Source organism: Fukomys damarensis, unplaced genomic scaffold (assembly GCF_012274545.1).
Source record: "Fukomys damarensis isolate Sample0158 unplaced genomic scaffold, DMR_v1.0_HiC HiC_scaffold_27, whole genome shotgun sequence".
In the NCBI taxonomy this organism is placed as follows: domain Eukaryota; kingdom Metazoa; phylum Chordata; class Mammalia; order Rodentia; family Bathyergidae; genus Fukomys; species Fukomys damarensis.
This window is the reverse complement of record NW_022900939.1, coordinates 19,899,565-19,919,766: the sequence shown is the minus strand read 5'-3', so window position 1 is coordinate 19,919,766 and position 20,202 is coordinate 19,899,565. Positions and strand designations below refer to the sequence as shown.

At 53.7% G+C, this 20,202-nt stretch overlaps 2 protein-coding genes across 4 annotated transcripts in view; one reads left to right on the top strand and one right to left on the bottom strand.

Annotated features, from left to right (window-relative positions):
* Window positions 1-9,460, top strand: part of Ccnd1 (cyclin D1) — an 11,753-nt gene extending 2,293 nt beyond the window's left edge. Inside the window, exons 2-6 of one of the 2 annotated variants that reach the window (XM_033756418.1) lie at window positions 270-485; window positions 1,022-1,181; window positions 4,815-4,967; window positions 5,834-5,840; window positions 7,744-9,460. In XM_033756418.1, the coding sequence (XP_033612309.1) occupies window positions 270-485; window positions 1,022-1,181; window positions 4,815-4,967; window positions 5,834-5,840; window positions 7,744-7,963 (756 nt within the window). In that variant the 3' untranslated portion in view covers window positions 7,964-9,460. The remainder of the gene's footprint in view (window positions 1-269; window positions 486-1,021; window positions 1,182-4,814; window positions 4,968-5,833; window positions 5,841-7,743) is intronic. The other variant, XM_010635727.3, reaches the window with a different exon arrangement.
* Lto1 (LTO1 maturation factor of ABCE1) overlaps window positions 8,309-20,202 on the bottom strand; it is an 18,594-nt gene continuing 6,700 nt past the window's right edge. The window contains exon 5 of one of the 2 annotated variants that reach the window (XM_010635728.3): window positions 8,309-14,987. In XM_010635728.3, the coding sequence (XP_010634030.1) occupies window positions 14,871-14,987 (117 nt within the window). In that variant the 3' untranslated portion in view covers window positions 8,309-14,870. The remainder of the gene's footprint in view (window positions 14,988-20,202) is intronic. The other variant, XM_010635730.3, reaches the window with a different exon arrangement.

The following is a 20,202-nucleotide window of genomic DNA, read 5'->3' as shown; positions in this document are numbered from 1 at the left end:
TGCTGGAGGACCCCCGGGTCCCCCACAAGCCGGGGTCCTCGCAACGCCGGTGCCCCGCGTGCCTACCCCCGCCCACCGTGCCCGCCTCGCACGGACTTTCCCTTTCAGTTTCAGAGTGTGCGGGCTCTGGGGACTCGGGGCAGAGTGCGCATCCCGGGAAGTGCCAGTGTCCCCCGCTCCCCAACGCCTCCGCGCCCTCGGGGGCTGGCCACCCTGCTCCTGGAAGGACCCCAGTGGTGCGGTGGCGTTCACAGCCTGATTCCCCGCAGGTCTGCGAGGAGCAGAAGTGCGAGGAGGAGGTCTTCCCGCTGGCCATGAACTACCTGGACCGCTTCCTGTCGTTGGAGCCTCTAAAGAAGAGCCGCCTGCAGCTGCTGGGGGCCACCTGTATGTTCGTGGCCTCCAAGATGAAGGAGACCATCCCCCTGACGGCCGAGAAGCTGTGCATCTACACTGACAACTCCATCCGGCCCGAAGAGCTGCTGGTAACCGCAGACCACTGCGCGCTGTGGGACCCCGGCTAGGGGGAGGTGCAAAAGGCAGGAGGAACGGCCCACCACCGATCTCTTGCTCCGGGGGGGGGCCGGGGGGCACACTGCTCAGCCCCTAGGGCAGCAGTTGGACCCCAGGCAACCCTCAATGCCCCCTCCCCCCGCACCCTGTCCTAGGATCCAACTCCCCACACATCTGAGCTCCAAAGGGGTCAAACGTGGATGACGCGCGCCCTCTTGCGGTGCGCGGGCCGCAACACTGGTCACAGAGGCCCTCAATTCCAGGTGGTGGGCGGTCTTTTTGTCTCCCAGCGGGGTCGGCTTAATAGCGAGAATTGGAACCTTTTTACGTGCACCTTTTCTATTTTGATCTGGGATCGCGTGTTACCTCCACTCTCTGGACTCTCCCCAACATTCTCCACCCCATCTCCCACCTCAAGACTGCTAAGGCCCGTGAGCTGGGCCACAGGCGAACGAACCCCAGAGATTAGCCTGCCCCTTTCTTGATGCCTGTTCCCCGTTTTCCACAGCAAATGGAGCTGCTCCTAGTGAACAAACTCAAATGGAACCTGGCTGCCATGACCCCCCATGATTTCATCGAACACTTCCTGTCCAAAATGCCGGAGGCTGAGGAGAACAAACAGATCATCCGCAAACACGCACAGACTTTTGTCGCCCTGTGTGCCACAGGTAGGGGGCCTCCTGCCCAGATCTGTCCAGGAAGATGGTTCTAAGGTCCCCTCCAGCCCACAGAAGTGACCCTCTCCCTGCCACAGATACCCGCACAGTGCCTTGTGGCGGGTAGGAGGCACAGGTTTTCCTGTGTCCTGCTACGGTGCCTCTGCTCCCCACACCTGATGATACACAGCCACTCCACACTGAGAGGGCTTATCTCGGCTGCTGTCCACCCCCCAGCCCTTCCCTGGTCTGTCCTCTAGGAGCCTGGGTTGCTGGGGGGGCTCCTGGCCTCTCCCAAGCTGGGCCACCTGCCAGGGGCGCCTTCGGGGGTGGGGAGAGCAGCCAATGGTGGCTACACCACGTGTTCTCTCTGCCAGCAACAGTCCCAGTGCGGGGGCGGCCAGTGGAGGAGCTCAGAGAGCTCAGCAGCCTGAGGCCCCGCCAGGGGCGTCACAGGCCAGGGGCGCCACAGGCCGGCTCTGCTCAGCTGTGTACTGGGAGGGGCTCCAGGGCAGCCTGGTCCTGAACCTGGGCCACTCCTTTGGCAGCAGAGGGGCCCACTCTCTCTGTTCCCTCCCCCGCATGGCTCCCAGAAGCCCCTCCCTGGCCAGGTGCTACCCCTAGACCCCAGAAGGGCAGCCAGTCCCAGGGACCGATGTGGATGGACAGACACTTGTACACGCACCCACACACAGCAAGTCACCTCCTGCCACTACCACAGGCCTTCTGCCACTGTGACATTGTGCTGCCGGGTCTGTCTGGAAGCTATGTCCAGGAAGCCAGCTTCCCTCAGTGGGGTCACTACAAGCCCTCCCACCCCACTGTGCTGTGACCTTTCAGTGGCCCCAGCCGGGCTTTAATTGTTGCATCTGCGTTTGGACTCCCTCTGGGTGACTCCAGGGCAACAAGACAACCTGCTATCACGGGGGCAGCGCCCCCTACTTCTGATATTTCCATTGCATCCTTCCTTAAGTGGCAGCCCTCCTGTCTGGCATTCCAGAGCAATTGCTGCTGGGGTGAGGAGGCTGAGGACACAGCCCAGCTCTTTACCTGCTTTACCCCCTCCCCCGGGGCCTCCCTCAAGCCAGGGAGAGTTTGCTTGGATGGAGCTGAGGGTGGGGGCAGCGCTGAGACTGTAGGCAGCAGGGAGGAGTTCTCTGGCTGGGGCTCCTGCTGAGCGAGGCTCCACAAAGCCTTTTATGGAGCTGAAAGTAGTTTGAGAGGAACAGCGGGGTTTCCTGGAGATAATTGGAGGGACCATGGTTGCACAGCCTCCCTTGGGACGACTCAGGCAGCCAGACCTTCCCCCTGGGACCCTTGGGTGGGTGCTGGCAGGGAGGCAGCAAGCGCAGAGCAGCAGAGCCAGTTCCAAGCTGCTGCAGGCCCCGGGTCTAAAGTGGGGGTAGTGGGCACTCCAACAGGCAGTTGAGGCAGATGGACGGCCTGGTGGCCACGGTATCACTTCCAAGGTGGGCCAGCAGGAAAGGACAGCACACATCCATTGGACACGGCTGCAGTGTGGCTGTGTCAGGCACAAGGGACAGAAGAGAGGCAAAGGTTATGGCCGGACACCAGAACTGAACTGATGCAGCAGAGGCAGAACACAAGTCTAGGAAGGCGTGTTTGCCCCCTGCACAGCAAGGGCCATGTTGAAAGGAAATGGGAGAGTGCTGCTCCCCATCCCCCCTGCTCAGGGGCCCCTAGACCCCCAGGTTCCTTAGTGTGGATGCATAGGCCACACATGCATAAGGCTGGGCTATTTTTATTTGTGTGTGCGTGTGTGTGTGTGTGTGTGTATGTGTGGTAGTATTGAACCCCAGGGCTTTCCCACTGAGCTATATCCCCAATTCTTTTTATTTTGAGACAGTTAGTTGCCTAAGCCGGGGTTGAACTTGGCCATCCCCCGTCTCAGCCTCCCAGCATGCTGGGGTTGCAGGTATGTGCCACCATATTAAAGCTGGGCTTTTTAACATGATTGTCCCAGAGCCTGTCACTTTGCCAGTCTGTTTGGCAAGGACATTGCCAGTGTGGTTGACAGCACACAGTTGAGTTTCAGTGAAAAGTAACATTGGAGTTGGTTCATTCTGACTTGCTCATGTCTGACATAGAAGGCTGCTCTGGCCTTTCCGCGGCACACAGCTGGGGGCATTTCAGAGACGAGGCAGCAGGTGGATCTGCCATGCTTGTGCCTATCAGCAGTACGAGAGCTTGTCACTTGCAGAAGTGATTTCTGTGCGCAACTCTGACTTGCTTCAATGAAAAGGTCTCCATTCATGGCTCCTGCTCTCAGACTGGGTGGATTTGCTCCCATGTAAAGGGAAACAGAGGTGGCTTGCCTCACTTGGCATTTCTTTTTCAAGTCGCTGCAGCGGCGCCCAGAAGCCGGCTTTTGTCTCCCTTCAGGGTGGCTGCTTTTCTTCCCAGCCCCTTGCTGGTGCCCCCCTCTCTTTAACAAGACCAAAGTTGTTTATTCCCTTGGGAGGAAGCCTCAGATGGGCTGTGGCGCACCCAGCAGCTCGTGAGGGCCCCTCTCCCTTTGTGACCATTGAGCTCACCGAGCCCCCTTGTTTCCAGCCACTCTGTGTCGCAGGATGAGGCAGTGGGGACTGACGAGGTGCCATGCTCGCCCTTCCCACATCTGCCTCTGGCCCAGGGCCCATGGTCCATAGGTTGAGTTGGCGGCTGTCCCCGCCACTGAGTCCCTGTTGGGTGTGACAGAAAGGCAGGCAGTGAGTGAGGCCCACTGCAGTGGTGGTCAGATGGGGAGGACAGGAGAATGGGTGCCTTCCAGCAAGCGGAGCCCTGCCAGTCAGAGGCAGGGGGCTGTTGGTGACCCTGGAGTGACACCACTGCCTTGTGTTGGGGGACAGTGTGCCTCGACATCTGACAGCACTGCAGACTGCAGGCTGCTCCGGCTTGGCACTGCCCTCCATCTGTTTCCTCGGAGCCCAGGAATACCAGAGGATTCCCCCTCAAGAACCCCAACTGTAGAAGGAGAATGGCCTCCTTAATGTGGGGCCTTGATTTGGCTAGGGATCTTGGGGAAGAGACACTATTCAGAGGACCGAGCTTAGCTCCCCCTTGGCTGGCTGCTCTGGCTCCCCTGGTCTGGGTGTCTTGGGCAATGATCGTGGTGGGAACCATGCACCTCTTTGATTTGCCAATCAGTGAGTTGGAAAAAATCATCTGGCCAGGGCAAAGGGCAAAGAAAAGACTTTTGTCTCCAACCAGAGAAATAACAGAGACTGGGCCGGGCATGGAGTTGGGCTTTGCTAAAGGTCACCCTGAAAAGTCGGGGCCTCAGGGAGAAATGGCAGGTGGCTGCCAAGGTTCTTCCTCTGTGAAGTCACCATCACCATCATGGCCCCCGAGACACTTGGGGAACGATTGTCCTCCCCCCACAGCCTTGTGCATTCCCTTTGAAATGTGACCGATTGCTTCCAATCCCTATTGGCTGCGCAGTGGCAGATACCTCGTGTTAGTGTTGCGGAGGCAAGATAAACACTTCGCATGTTTGTGTCCTTCATTTATTTTTATGACTGACACATTCAGGAGGGTGGTAGTCGGCCAGTTCCCCAGCTGGCCCTGAGTCATGAGGCCCCACACTATCCCCGCTCATGTCCCCTCTCTGTCTCTCTGCTGCAGACGTGAAGTTCATTTCCAACCCACCCTCCATGGTGGCAGCTGGAAGCGTGGTGGCTGCAGTACAAGGCCTGCACCTGGGTAGCCCCAACAACTTCCTGACCTGCTACCGCCTGACGCACTTCCTCTCCAGAGTGATCAAGTGTGACCCGGTAAGTGGTGGCTGTAGAAGACATTTGCCACCTGGGTCCCCATGGCCAACAGGCTAGGCTTGAAGAGCAGGGCAATCCTGCATCCATCTCAGGAGGGGCCCTGCAGGGTTCTCTCATCTCCCTGGGGCTCCCACGAGCAGGCCGGAACCATAACAATGAGCCAAGGTCAGCCGCAGTGCGGACCCCCTGGCTGGCTGCAGCATGTAAGGCTTCTATACCCACAGTAGTAACAACAGCCAGTAAATAGCAACTTTAAAGGGCTCCTGTGATGGCTGCCCTCTAGTCAGCAAGAACAATGGAAATAAACTTGTTTTTTATGGCACTAGGGGGTGGGGTTCTGTGACACTTGTATTGAGTTGACCATTTCTTCATTCCTAAAAGTGCCACTGTTTTATCTTTGGTTCTTTTCTTTTTTGTAAAGAGAAAACTTCAATGACAGTTACAAGGGTTTGTGGCCTTTATCAAATTAGACAGAGGTTGGTGGGTCAGCTGTCACCTGCTGTGCATGAGGGAGGGACTAATTGCCTTGACACCCCCCACTCAGGCCAGGTGGGCCCACCCCAGAGCTTCTGGGAGGTTCTGGAAGTTTCACCCTCGTGTTCATGTTCACCTGCCTGTCTCCTTCCCAGCGGGTCCTCTGTTGGCAACACCCCCTCACACAAGGGGGTGTGTCCATGGTCCCCATGTCCCTTCCTGTCCCTCTCCCAGGCCTGGGCTGGGGATGGGTGTCTTCCCCTGGCTGTCAGGGGCAGCAGCTTCTTGGACAAGGACCTGGGTGAGATACTCTGGGGCCTCGAAATCCAAAACTTCCTTAGCCAACAAAGACATGGCTCATTGGTGAGCATGTGCCAGCACCGCTGAAAAAGAAAGATGCTTTGTATCTGCACTTTTTAAAATTTCTAGCCTCACACCCAAGACTGTTTAACCTGGTGAGCTATGTTGATGGATTTCTGGTGACAATGCCACGTGATGGCCACCTGGAGGCAATGACAATGTTGTCCCTCGTTTGAACAGTGTTCTAATTAGGTGTTAGGAAAATGCCTCCCAGCTGACACAGAGAAAGGAACTGAGGCTGGAATGACTTTGGCTTTCCAGTAACAAAAGTAGCTGAGCTCAGACTCAGACTGACAGCAAAGTCCTCAGCATTACCTCCCATAGTGAGCTGGGCCTCAGCTGCTACGTTCACTTCCTGTTGCCTCCAGGCCACCAGGGATCCCCAAAACTACCTTTGCCCAAGTTCATGAGCACTACAACCCATTTTCCTAGATGGGGTGTTCTCAGGAGGATGAGCCCACAAAAGACTCTGTTGTGGATGAAGGCATGTTCTAGAAGTTTCTGGGGCTTTTTATTTTGTTTTTGGTACAGGGATCAAACTCGGGACCTTGTGCTTGTGAGGCAGGCAGCGGAATCACTGAGCTAAATCCCTGGCCCTAGAAGATCCTGGGGTGGATGGAACGTCCACCCTGTGTACCCCAGGTGTGCTATGCCAAGTGACAGTAATTGTGTGTCCCTTCTCACCAAAATGCACAGCCAATTCTTGGATCTTCTGGCCATGGGGAAAGGGCACCATCCAACTGGGGAGGCCTTCAAGCCTGAGTAGGGACAAAGGGACAAGGCAGAAAGGGCCCAAAAGCCTGAATTCAGCTCTAGCTCTAACCTCAACGGTGGGACTTGAGTGGGTCAAGTGTAGGGTACCTGAGATGAGGGGACAGATGGCTGAGAAGCTGGAGCATGAGCTGGGTGTGGAGCTGCTCGGGTTATGGCAGCCCTAGAGACTCCATTCCTGCACCTCTTGGCTTCATTTCAGCACACAGCCCACCCCGCCTAAGAACTGACAAGGGTATGAAGGGTTGTGGGTGAGAGCTGTCTGGCCTCAGGGGCATCTGAGGATGTCTGGGGTTTTGTGTTCACACCAAACCTTTTGGGCCTTGGTTTCCTCAACTGCAAAATGGTATCTTTTCCATCAGCCCTGCCGCCATTGTTCATCCTGTGTATCAAACAGAAACACGAGAATCCCTGCTAGCCTGGGGACATTGGCATCCGCTGTAACCCTTTGTGTGGGGGTAGCTTAGCCCTGTGTGGGTGGGAAAGTCCGTTTGGGGGGCTGACTGAAAACTATGTCACGGTCTGAGATGCCCTGCCCAGCACCTGGGAGCAGGGTCACTCAGGCTTCCTTGAAGCAAGAACAGAGTGAGCTTCTGCGACAGTGACCCTGGCACAGGGCAGCCCCGGGTCCCCCTTGGCAGTTCAGGTGGTCACCGCCCAGGGGAGTACAGCCCAGTGTGGATGGAGGTACAGAGCTGCAGCACCTCCTGTGCAGGGGCAATGCTCATGTGCAAGTGGGTGGGGCACAGAAACAGACAGAGGGATAAATAAAGGTCCCGGCCCTGGCATCCATCCTCAGTTGACCACAGTGTGAGGCTCACCTGCAGGGCTGCCACTGGGCAGAGGTCATGTCCAGGAAGAACAGGGCTCCTGGGCCCCATCTGGATTGGACTTATGGAGTCCAGGAGACTGGAGATCAGGGCCCATGAAGGAATTCCAAGAGGCCAGGCCCTGCTGGGGAGCTCGTGGCAGGTAGTGGGTATCTGAAGTCTGCATCCAGAGGGGACAGGCACAGTCTTGTGACACGGGAGGCAGAAGAATTTGGTCTCCAGTGGGGTTACCAGGCCGGACTGCAGCTGGGGACCAAAGGTAGCACACACTTCTCATTCCTGGGGCTTGGTGGCAGCTCTTACGGCTGGTCCTTTTGAAGACCTTCAGGTCCAGCATTGGGACAGGGCCTTGGCTTTGTACGACCTTCTAAAGAACCAACCCTCTCTGTCCCCTGCCCAGGACTGCCTGCGTGCCTGCCAGGAACAGATCGAGGCCCTGCTGGAGTCCAGCCTGCGCCAGGCCCAGCAGAATTTAGACCCCAAGGCCACAGAGGAAGAGGAGGAGGAGGAGGAGGAGGCGGACCTGGCCTGCACGCCCACTGATGTGCGGGACGTGGACATCTGAGGCGCCCCTGCCACCAGGGCGCGGAGCAGTGACTGGCAGCTCCTTCAAGGGAAGAGCCAGTCCCAGCTGCTCCTCTGACCAGGTCCCTCTTCTCCAGGACATTTTGCTACCAGAAGGGAAAGTTTCATTCTCCTTGTTGGTTTTTGTTCCTTTGCTCTTTTTCCCTTCCATCTCTGACTTAAGCAAAAGAAAAAATAACCTGAAAACCTTAAAAAAAGAGAGAGTGAAAGAGAGAGGATAGACTTTGCATAACCCTGAATGGGGGGAGGTGAGTTGTGCTACAAAATAGAGGCTTTTATACCCCAGTAATCAACTAGTTTTTATATTAATGTGCTTGTGTCTCTGGTAAGAAATAGATATTAACACACAAGAAGTCTCCAGGGAGGACTAGATTTGATTCCTCATGTGTTTGAAAAAAAAAAAAAAAGGCATAAAAACATTTTAAAAGAGAAAAATCCCAACAAACCATTTTTAAAGTAGAAGAGGGTTTTAGTTAGAAACATGTATTCTTGTGCACTCCCAGGATGCGCATCTCAGTGTGGTTCTGGGCGTTCCTGTCCCTGCTTGTTGGGCTGTGTAGTCACTTGATAAGTCACATGTATGTTCATTTATCTTGTAGCTAGGTAGATATATAACCTCTTCACCTTAAGGATGGTTCATGCAATCTCTCGGTCAGCGTAGCAGACTGTGGCATCCTTTTGTGCTCATCAGAGGCCAGGTGTGCCAGGTACCAGCCAGTCTCAAGGTAGTGGGAAAAGCCAGCTGTCCCCTTCCTGCGACATGCTACTGTAGAGAGAAAACGAAATAGTGACATAATATATTCTATTTTTATAATCTTCCTATTTTTGTAGTTACCTGTTTATGAGATGCTGGTTTTTTTCACCCAGTGCCCTGCAGCCTGCTCACAACCAGGTTACATTCACAGCTACTTTTCTCTTTTCTGTTGTTGTCGTTTTGGTTTTTCTTCTCCGTATTCTGAAACCATTCCATTTCAGAGCACTTTGGGTCCAGTAGTTAGAGGCAATATCGCTGTTGATGTTGTGCATGTGGGGAGGGGGGGTTGATTTTTTAATGGAATGGTCCAGGAATATTCACGTACTTGTATGCAAACAGGATTGCTAAGCAAGTGCATGTCACTGCGGGGTTAGCGAGAGGGGGATGTTTTCTGAAGGTTTTGTTCCAGTCAAGAAGAAACAGATCCACATTCTCAACATTGCCAGGATGATAGAGAAGTTCCTGTCCTGTAGAGAAATTGAAGTTCATAGGAATCCTTTGGTGCCAGCTGGTGTTTGAAATTAGGGACCTCAAAGGTTTACCTAGAGAGCAAGTAGTTTAAGGGTTACTTTTAGATGTTTCATGATGGAAGGTTTTTAAACACTAAAATATATAATTTATAGTTAAGGCTAAAAAGTATTTATTGCAGAGGGTGCTCATGAGGCCAGTATGATTTATAAAGTAATGCAATCTCCCCTTGATTTAAACACACAAACATTTCTGCCTTTGGTGTCACAGGCTTAATACAGTTTACGGAAGATTGGTCCCTTTGTAGGCAAGGGGGAAAATCTCAAGATAAACCACGCAAGACACAGATTCGGCCTACTTGGCATTTTCCAAAGTGGTCTGATCTGCGAATCATCCAGGAAAGTTAGGGTACTTGAATGAGTTCAATTCCAATGCACTCTTATCCCCTGCCCGATCCTTTAAAAAAAAAAGTTAGTAACAGGTAGACAATTTGCACATCTTGGCTCTGTAGCTTTTTATTTAGGAATTGTTGAAGGGAGGTGGCGAGAGCGTGAGGCTGAGGCTGGAGAGAGGACGGGAGGGAGGAAGTGTGGACGGGAAGAGGGGACGGGGCAGTGACCGCGTGAGGGAGAGGCTGCAGCTCCGTTTCTTAATGCGCTGCTACCGATGACTTCCCGGCACGGTTCAGAAACAAACACATCGCTTCTCTGTATCTCTTTCACATTGTTTTGCTGCTATTGGAGGATCAGACTTTTTGTTGTTTTACAATGTCATATACTGCCATGTTCCTGTTTTAATTTCCTCGTAGAAAATTGTATTCCAGATTCCCTTGTTTTGTAGTTTTTTTTTTTTTTATGTGATCAGTTTTGACTTAATGTGATTACTGCTCTATTCCAAAAAGGTCCCTGTTCACAATACCTCATGCTTCACTTAGCCATCCATGTGCAGACCCGATGGTTGGGCTCTGTCTGCCTCGGTGGACAGACACACGGACAAGATACCAAGATTGGGCCTGGTGGGAACCGGCCATGGCCTGGTCCACGAGACTCTCACGGGGGTCTTTCCTTGGCGCCTGTCGTGTGAGGCTGTTCACCTATCTGGGATGTACCATCGTAGTAGTTTTGACAGCTGTATCATTCTGTATGTGTAGTTATGAACATTGCATCATTATTATTATTATTATTGTTATTGTTATTGTTATTGTTATTATAACCAGTCTGTCTTACGTGCCACTGTGGTGCTGGGCCCGTAGGACTCTTGTCATTCGGGATGATTGAAATTGCTTCTGGAATTTGTTCAAGTTTTGGGTGTGTTAATCTGTTGTTATTGTACTAGTGTTCTGTCTGTTGTTGTTTTGTTAATTATGGCATGATGCTAATTTAAAAGAGACTCCAAATCTCAGTGGAGCCAGCTCACAATGCTGTGTGCCCAAGAGCCCCCTAGCAAGCTGCCGAACCAAAAGGATTTGTGCCCCCGAGGGGTGGGTCTGTGCCGGAGGCCATTGGCAGGTGCAGGGCCATCCCTCCGCCCCTCCGGATCACTGCTTCTGCTTTACCTCAACCATCCTGGCTGCGACGTCTCTATGTCTGAACCAAGCAGGGTCCTTGAGGGACGGTGTGTCCACGGTGGTGCGTGAGGGCAGATGTCTTCAATACTGTGTGTGCCAAAAGGCCAAAGGCTAGTGGCAGGTCCACGGAGCACAGCAGAGTCTGTCCTGTGATGCGAAAGTCTGTGAGGGTCTCTGGTCGACGGGCAGTTTGGGTCTGTGCTTTGGTTGACACACCGCGGCGCTTCCCAGCACAGACATGTAACCGGCACGTTTCCAGCAGAAAACAAAAGACAAACGTGAAAAAGTCTAGAAATAAAATTGGTAAAAGCCCCAGTGTGGTCCTTGCCTGGGTTTTCTGGGCTGGCAGGAGGCTGGGGAGAGGCCCGGATCTGGCAGGGCGGGCCAGGCCGGGTTCACTGGGTGTACAGGGCTGTCCTAGGGGGCTGGGTCATCCTGACAGCCACTAGAGGACAGCACCCCCGGGTGACAACCAAGAGTGTTTCCTGACATTGCCAGATGATCCTGGGGGAGGAGGGTTCAAGAGAATTGGCAGGTGGCACCTCTGATGCGTAAACAGCTTCTGGCGTCAGGGGACGGGAGCGGTGTCCCTTGATCAGAAGCATCTCCCGGCCCTCGTGTGGCCCATTTGCCCTCCCGGTTATTTGTAGATAGAAAAATAAATAAAGCCAGCATTTGTTCCCCCTCTTCTGGCGCACACTGCTGTTTGCTCTGGGTGAATCATAGGCCTTAAGCACAGCCAAGATCGCAGAGCAAAGCGCAGCTTTGGGGCTGTGGTCCTGGGCAGTCTTTTGTACAGGTCCCTGGGTGCGTGGGCCTTCCTGGACTCTGCGGCCCTCACCTGCAGGGCTTCAGGCCAGTTGTCCTCACCTAAGGCAGCTGCCTAGTTTTTAAGCCAAGAACAGAGGATTGCCACTGTGTCGGCCACCAAGGCCTTTATGCAGCACCTGTGTGCCTGTGCTCTTCTGCAGGGCGATCCTAGGGGCCTGTGCTTGGCCAAGTTGGTTCTCCACAGGCACCTGCACTCTGGGAGGAAGGGAAAGGGGCACACTGGGCCTCCATGGTCACTGCTGTGTCTCTGGGTCTGGAAGCCTGCAGGGAGCTGCAAAAAGCTGACAGGTAGTCTCATAGCAAGAGCTCCTGGGACCCTGAACCTGAGGAGGCAGCCAGTGGCCACTCAGGTAGTTTCCAAGGGCCCAGCCTGCTCCTTAGTCAAGTAACTAAGGACTCGGTCCATCCATGCACACCTCAGTTGCCCAGCTCCATGCAAGAGCCGGTCTTTGTTGGCTGGGGACCCGGGAATCCACACCCCCAACCTCAGCCCACAAGATGATTGCAAGGAGGGCGTGGGGCATGGGGCCTCTGTTTCGGGCCAGGTGGAATGGCAATGTAATGGCAGGGTGGCAGTGGGGTGGTGACAGAGCAGCAGGATCATTTTGCTGTGTGGGGGAGGAGCAAGTGGGCAGAACTCATGCGTGGGGTATGGGGCTTGTTCATTGTTTTGAGGAGGGAGATGTTTGTAGGCTGATAGGTGTGACAGCGTTGGGAGGAGCAATGCATGGACCAGGAGAGGAAGGCCAGGGTGACTGGGCAGACAACCTTGGGGTCCAGCCACAGAAGGGGAGGCAGGCAGAAGCCTGGAGGGATGGATGGTATGAGCTTCACCTCCATTCCCACAGAAAGGTTCAGAGTGCATCTGCCCCCCTGCACTCCACATTGGCAGCTGAGCCCTGTTGATGATCGGCCTCCAGTGCTCTCCTTGGCTGGCTAGCGAGACCTGGGTTATGGCCCCTCAAACTCAGAAAACATCTCAGGAGCCCTGACCCTGGAGGTCATGATGGCGGCTCCCTTTGGGGGCTGTCTGGCTGTTCTGTTGACAGGATGACAGTGAAAACTGAGGAGCTCCAGGGACCAAGCCTTTGAGCAGTCCACACCCCACTGCTCTTTCCCAGAAGCTCCCTCGTGTCCCACGTGCTCAGTGGGGCCCCTGCCTGCCCCCCTGACCAGCCTCTAGCCCTCTGTCCACACCTGCTGGGCCCGCTCCCTCAGCCCATCCCTTTGCTTTCAACCCCCTGAACCTCGGTTCTGCCCAGGCTGGTGACACACAGGCTGCTTCAGGCTCTGTCTTGTCGCCTGGTCCCAACCTGGCCTTCCTTTCTTATTACCCCTCACAGGCAGAAAAACAGCTTCCGTGATGACTTTGTACCCCTACGCCTCCACAGGTGGCCTGGCATCTTCCTGCTCTTCCCTTGAGGGAAGATAGAAGTCTTGGGGACCCCTCAGACCTCTTCTGCACCCTGCAGCTGAGTCGAAGGCGATAGGGTCCCCAGGCCAGCCCCATGCAGAGTCTCAGGCACCGTCAGTTGACTCAACAGTGGGAGGGCGGGGGTCTCCAAGGGACCCGGGGGCAACCCCAGCTGCTGCGATGAGAAGTGGGGTGCAAGGCTGGCCAGGCTGGGTGGACGTGTGCCCTCAATTCTGGGAGGAAAAATGGCAGGGCCTGTAGGCTTCCAGAGGAAGGGGCCTCTGTACTGCCACAGACCACCCACCTGCACTATGACCCTCCACGCAGGAGGCAGAACCAGAGCCCAGGCCCCACAGCCTCTGGGCTTGGCCTCTGTGTTCTACAGGACACAGGACATGGCAGTTTCTGCCTTTTGCCACTGCACTGCCACGGGTCCTCAAGAGACTGGTGCCAGGAACTGGCCCTGTGGGAGGGCAGCGGTGGCAATGGCAGTGTGGGGTGGGGTGTGCATCCTTCCCAGCATGCTGGACTGCATGATGGACCTACCCCTGGCCTGCCTCTCACAGAGCTCTGTCATCCCAGGAATGCCTTTGATCAAGAGTTTATGCAGAGAGGGAAAGAAAGCCCAGGACCTCTAATCCGTTCCCACAGTCCCCTGCCTGCCAGGGCCCCACCAGCCCAGCGCCACACACCGCAGGCCTAGAGCAGACAATAGCCTGTGGACGGGTGGGCGGGCAGGTCCAGGGCTGCTGGCCTTGGGGCCCACATCCGGGGGCATTGTCACCACCACTCCCAGGGCACATGGGGAGGACAGGGAAGAAAGAATGTGGAGGATCTGCAAAAAGGGCTGCGGTGGGCTCTGGGCCTATCCACGGCTGCGGCATCCATTAATCCTTTTGATTTTTACCTAGCAGCAATGGAGACAGCCTGTCCACTGCCACCACTGTAGAGCCTGCGGGGGATGGGGGACCTCCAGATCACCCCGGTTCCAGACCCAGGCCTTCCAGGTTGATTGTCTGGGCATGTCCTCCCCTTGTGATCCCAGACCAGAGGTCACAGCATGCACTGTGTACCACTGTCCAGCTGAAAACTAAGCAGTTTCTCCCTGGCTCCCAAAACAACCTTGAGTGCTGGGGAAGTGGAGGGGACAGCCAGACACGCTGTGAGAGTTACAGATCTGGCCCTACCCTCCAGGTATAAGGTGAGTACAGGGACCCCAAGGTTATCAGACTGTTAAAAGCCAGACAGAGATGTGAGGTTTTGTGGCCATACCGTCCATTGCACTGGTCAACTCTGCCAAGCCTTGTACCATAACAGCCAGGCATCTTGGTAAACAAACGAATGTACTGTGTGCCAGTAAATCTTGATTTACAAAAATAGGCAGCAGATTTGAGTTTGGGATTAGGGGAGGTGGGTAAACTGAGGCTCAGGGTAGTGTAGTAATAGACCTGAAATCATACAGCTGGTGTGTAACCCTGCCAGGCCTGAGGTCAAGAGCTAAGCACTCCTGCCCTGGGACGTATGCATCAGGCCTGGGAGGACCCATACCCTCCACGTGACCATTTCCCCCCAAGGGCTGGTGTACATCTAGGCCTGGTTTTGCCAAGTGACCCTGTGTCCTAGGCTTCAAGCCACAAGCCCTGTGGTCAGTGCTGTCTCGGCCCCCTGGCTTGGAGTAGGACAGCCACCCAGCCAGCAGTGGATGTCTGAGGGTGACCACCTGTTTAAAAAGGAAGATCACATACCCATATATGCATACATTAATCAAATATTTCCCAGCAAAAGACATTAAGCTTGGACCTCAGCTCTGTAACATCCAGGCTATGCAGCTTGGCCTCCCTGAGCTTCAGTTTCTACAACTGTACGACGGGAATCACCTGCAGGAATGTGAGCTCACGACTTGAGGTACCGTCCTTGCTCAGTTGGTCAGTCAGCTTGCCATCACTATGATCCATACCTGGGAAAGTCGCCTTACAAAGAGGAAACATTTATTTCAGCTCATAGTTTGGGAGGTTCCAATCCTTAAGCAGCACAATGTAGTGGGAAGGCAAAAAAAAAAGCCAGGGGTCAGAAGTTACCAGCTGGACTTCCTCCCTTGGCTTCTCAAGTGGAAAAGCCTTGGTTTTCTTGCCACACTGATTCCCCTTCCTAATGGGAACAGCACCCACATTGGGCTCTAGAGGACCCACCATTCCCAGCTTTGTGGCTCATTTGGAGCTAACCCCACCCCCAGCTCTGGGTCAGGCCTTGACAGGCTCAAACCCAGCAGCCCCTTTACACCCAGAGAAGAACACAAGAGCAGAGTTGTACATTCAAGGTAGGATGTGACAGTGAATAGCACCAAGGGACTTAGGGAGACATTTCCCAGGGTTTCAAAAGCAGAGGGCTTCCCTATTCCTTGGATTCTAGCATTTCTGCTGCCTGGATGGGAGCCCGGCACAGGGTCTGCCCTGCAAGAGCAGAGAGGGGGAAACAGGTCTCTGGAGAAGTGGCCAGATCAAGCCACTCCTGAAGTTATATCCCTTTTATTCCAGGAGCTCCTTGCTTTCTTTAAATGAGGTCAGTTTGCTCTAGGCTCTGCGTGACTTGCTTTCCGAAGATCCTCACCAACTCTTACAACTCATGTGTGCTTTCTACCTTGCCTAGATTTAGCACGAATGAGCCATGGGAGCCACTGACCAAGTTCTACATTGCTGGCAAGGAGCCCCTTGGGGTCAGGCAATGCCTTGTCTTGACCACATTGCTGGCCTAGTTCCCTTCCTCTTCTAAGGTACACTTTGCATCATGGAGCACACATGTGACCAAACAGATTGGAAAGGGCCCAGGCACCCGTCTCCCCTGTCCCAGGACAGCTGGATGGCCCTAACTGGCCAAGAACATGGCAGGCTAGAGATAGCCTTCCCTGGCAGCCCTCAGCTGGTCCCCTGCACAAATTCCATGCACCCCAAGGTGGCAGCCAGGCTGAGGGGAGTTCCTGGGGCCCATGGACAGCAGTGTCCTCAGTAGCAGCAGAGACTAGGGGAGCTGAGAACAGTCCCTTGGGAGGCCCCTGAAGTACCAGGCATTCTGGTACTGTGGGTGTCCAGCTCCCTCACCCAGCTGGAGAGGGAACATGCATCGGATTCCTCGGGCTGCCATAACATACTATGACAAGTGACATGGCTTAAAACAATGCAAACCTATTATTCTCTCACAATTCTGGAGTCTGGAGGTATGGCCTAGGGGTGTCACCAGAGCCTTCATCTCTCCCAGCTTCTAGTGGCTTCCCTTGGTGAAGCTGCAGCCATTGGGTGTCTGCCTCCATCTTCACGGGGCCTTCTGTTTCTTGTGTGTCTCTTCCCCCTTATAAGGACTGTTATGTCTGTGTCCAGATGTCCCCCCAGAGCCTCATGTGGTCTTTCGTGGGGTTTTTTTCAGAGATGGCTGGATCTAGAGTGTATAATTGATTTATGGTGCAATGCTAGGCTCAAGGGCACTAGGATTAAGGTAGGAGTGCTATTGCCCTAAGTAGCCCAGACAAAAGGGGCTGAAAGATGCTGTTAAGGTCCCTTGTTGATTGCTTTTACTGTCTTCTCCCTGCCACGAACTGTTTCTCCTTTGTGATGCCCCTCTGCCAAGCTACCCTGCCTTGAAGCCAACTGATTATGGACTGAAATTTCTACAAACTATAAGATAAATAGACTCAGACTTCAGTGTTTGTCTTTTGGAGATGAGACTGAATGCTAACAGACATGCTTGAGCTCTGGAAGCCAGTTGGCAGGCTCACAAGCCCCTGCTGGCTCAGGGACAGGCACCCACAGGAAACAGCCACATCCCATACATCCCTGCTGAGTGGCCAGCTCCTTCCCATGTCTTTAGTTTCGCTGGTGCAATCTCTCCAGTGGAGGGACAAGGACAGAGGACAGAGCCCCTGACCCCTGTGATTCTAGGCCCAACTGATCCAGTGACAGCACAAGGGGCAGCCAGGACAATGCCAGGACAGGCAGCAAGGGCTGGGATGGCTATGGGGGTCAGCAGCCTGTGGAAAGAGTGACAGGGTTTATAGTAAGGAGTGACTTTCCCAGCTGAGCTAAGAGTCACCTAGGTCCTCATCACTAGGATTCCATGTCCAGTGACACACTGCACACAGCACGTTTGCCCTCATAAACCACCAAAGCTCTGTGACTTCAACTTCCTGAGTCCCAAACCAGTTCCTTACTTTGCCTGTGACAGAACGCAGCACAGGCATCAGGATGGCTCATGTTCATTACAGCATTTGTCATCTCCAGGTCACACGGGGTTTCCAGGAAGGGTAGGAGAGAGTTCTCCCAAGACTTAGCGTGACGGCCACAATCTCCGCACATCTCATTCTGTCACTCCCTGCAGAGCTGACCACCCGCTCACCTCTGGGCTCCCAAGGACCACACGTCCCTGCTAGAGACCTGTTCAAAGGGTCTGGGCAGCTAAAGACCAATTCAGTTGCTGTTTCTCCTACAAGTGGCCAACACTGCTTTTGCCATAAATCCATCTGTCTTTGCCTCTGACAGCTACCTGGCTCCAAAGGCAGGCTGAGAATTAGCATAAAAATGAGGCCCCACCTTTGGGGAGCAGACATACCTGGTTTAAGCAAATTGCTCAAGCCCCACTGTACCTTGTCCGGCCTGTGGTTGGCCACCTGCTGTGACTACTGGCAGTCAGCCCACTGGGCTCGTATCCCCACCTGGAAGGAAGTGCCCTGCCCCATGGCATCAATGGTTGGTCCAGCAATGGAAGGAAGGCTAAGGGCCAGCCACTAGCAGCCACTCAATACTCAGGACCTCATCTTTTTTTTTTTTCCTGAGTACTAGGGCTCCAACTCAGGACCTTGAGCTTGCCCTGCAGCTACATTCCCAGACCCTAGGACTTCTTGTCTCATTTGCTCCCTTCACTCATATCTTACCACTGGATGGAAAATTTTAAGGTGAGGTGAAACAAAGAAAAAGTGAAATGTGGCCTTGATGTAGGATGGCAGTTAGCTATATGGCAATCAGAGTAATTCTGAGGGGAAGCATCAGTGAAGGACTGATTAATCATGCTTCCATCCAATTGCTAGACACCAGAAAATCCAAAAACCCATTTCACCTTCTATACAAAATGCCTTTATTATTATCATTCCCAGGTTAACAGGCTGTCCCAGCAGCCAAGACAGGCTAGCCCCACAAATTTATACTGAACCCCTAAGCTCCAACACCTTAGAATGTGACCACAGCTGGAGATGGGGGTCTTGTAGAGGTCATTTAAGCTAAAATGAAGTTATTAAGTGTGGGCCCTCATCCAATCTGACTAGGGCCTTATAGGAAGAGATGGGGACAAAGATACACACAGGGACAACCTCATGAGGTCACAGGGAGGAGATGCCATCTGCAAGTCAAGGGGAGAGGCCTCAAGAGGAGACACCTGCATCTTGAACATCCAGCCTCTGGGACGTGAGCTATAAATGTCTGCTACCCAAGTTGCCCATCTGTGGAGTGTCATGGCGGCCCCAAGAAACTAACAATAGCACAAAAGGTGCCAAAGCCCTGACCGGAAGTAGGCCTCTCCTTCGGAACCTGCAGGGAGGACAAAATCCTACCCGGGGAGCTCACAAATCCTCGGCCAATGTGGACAAGGGTCTTTATCCAAGAGAACCAGATGGGTGGGATGGGTTTGGACAGGACAAGAAGACAGCAAGCAAACAATGGTGACCAACCAAACAGCCTCAGTCAGCTGGGACACTGAGACACACACAGGTAGGTAGTAGGGCTGGTCAGCTCAGTGGCTCGATGGTGACATGAAGGACCCTGGTTGCTTCGAGTGTACTACTGTGCACTCAGGCATGGCTTCCTCTGCAGCTGCCTGCAAGTTGCCTATGCCAGTTCCAAGTGTCACATCCCAATGGGATGACATGTAAGAGGCTGCAGCCCTCAAGAATGATGTTATGTCCCTTCCCAGCAAACACACATCTCGTCGGCCACAGGAGGATGGCACCTGTTCCTGACCCAAGCACAGCAGCTGTCTGTATGGATTCTAGGCCTGTGGGTACCCAAGGGACCATGGAACCTGGCTCAGTGCTTCAGTAAAAGCCAGGTGAACATGGGTCAAAGTCAGCACACAGAAACATGAGGAAGATGATCAGAGGTTGCCAAGGTTCCATGAGACAGAAGAGGAAGAAGCATCCTGCTGCTCAGACCCCTGGGCTGGGAAAGGTGAGGATGTGTGCATCAGGAAGGGACAGCTCTGGGGCTGGCCAGCAGGGCGGACATTTCCCAGCCAGGAGGGAACCATTCTCCCCTCTCACAACAACTTCTCCCTAGTTACCAGACATGTGGACAGCAGCCATCCTTGGCTTGCCAGACCACTGCTCCTCTGAACCTAGATCCCCACACTTGGGTGAGGTATGCAGTGGCTAGAAGGGTACTAGAAATGGTACGAGACAAACTTATACTTTAAAATATGACATTTATTTATTTTTCCAATTAGAAAAACAACATATTATCTAAACACATATCTTAGAAAACACAAAACTCCAGAGGGGAAAATAGCCAGTGTCCTCTAGTCCAGGAACCCTATACGGCAAAGTTCATCCCACCTCCAAGGACAGTGGGAAGGGCACATCAGGCACTTCTGGGCTGGGGCTGGCATCTCCTCCTCTTACTCATATGTCCAGGCAAAGGGAACTGGGGAGCCCCAGAGCTCCATGGGGGCAGCAGGCTCTGTGCCGTCCATGGCAGGACAGAGCTCCCAGTGCTTTGTGGTGCCATGAACTCCTCGCTCGGCTGCTGGGCCCTCAGACCAGGCAATCCCTTTCTGGTCTGTTTGCTCACCTCTAAAGGGGAAACCACCTACCTCCTGGGTCACTGAAGCAATGAAATAAAACCTAAGAAACACCAATATTCTGTATGGTGCCTAGAAGGCTTAACAAACATCAAAGTACTACTCATATCTTTCTATTAACCTACTTCCTATCAACCCTGTCTCTTTTCTTCCTAAGTTACTTGGGATTGAACACAGGATCTTTGCAATGAGCTACATCCGTAACCCTTTTCAAGTTTTCACTAAGTTGCTAAACTGCCCAGGCTGGGCCCAAACTTGCAATTGTCCTGCCTCAACCTACCAGAATGCTGGGATAACAGGTGTGCATCACTACAGCCAGTTAACCCTGTCTTTTTTTTTTTTTTTTTTTTTTTT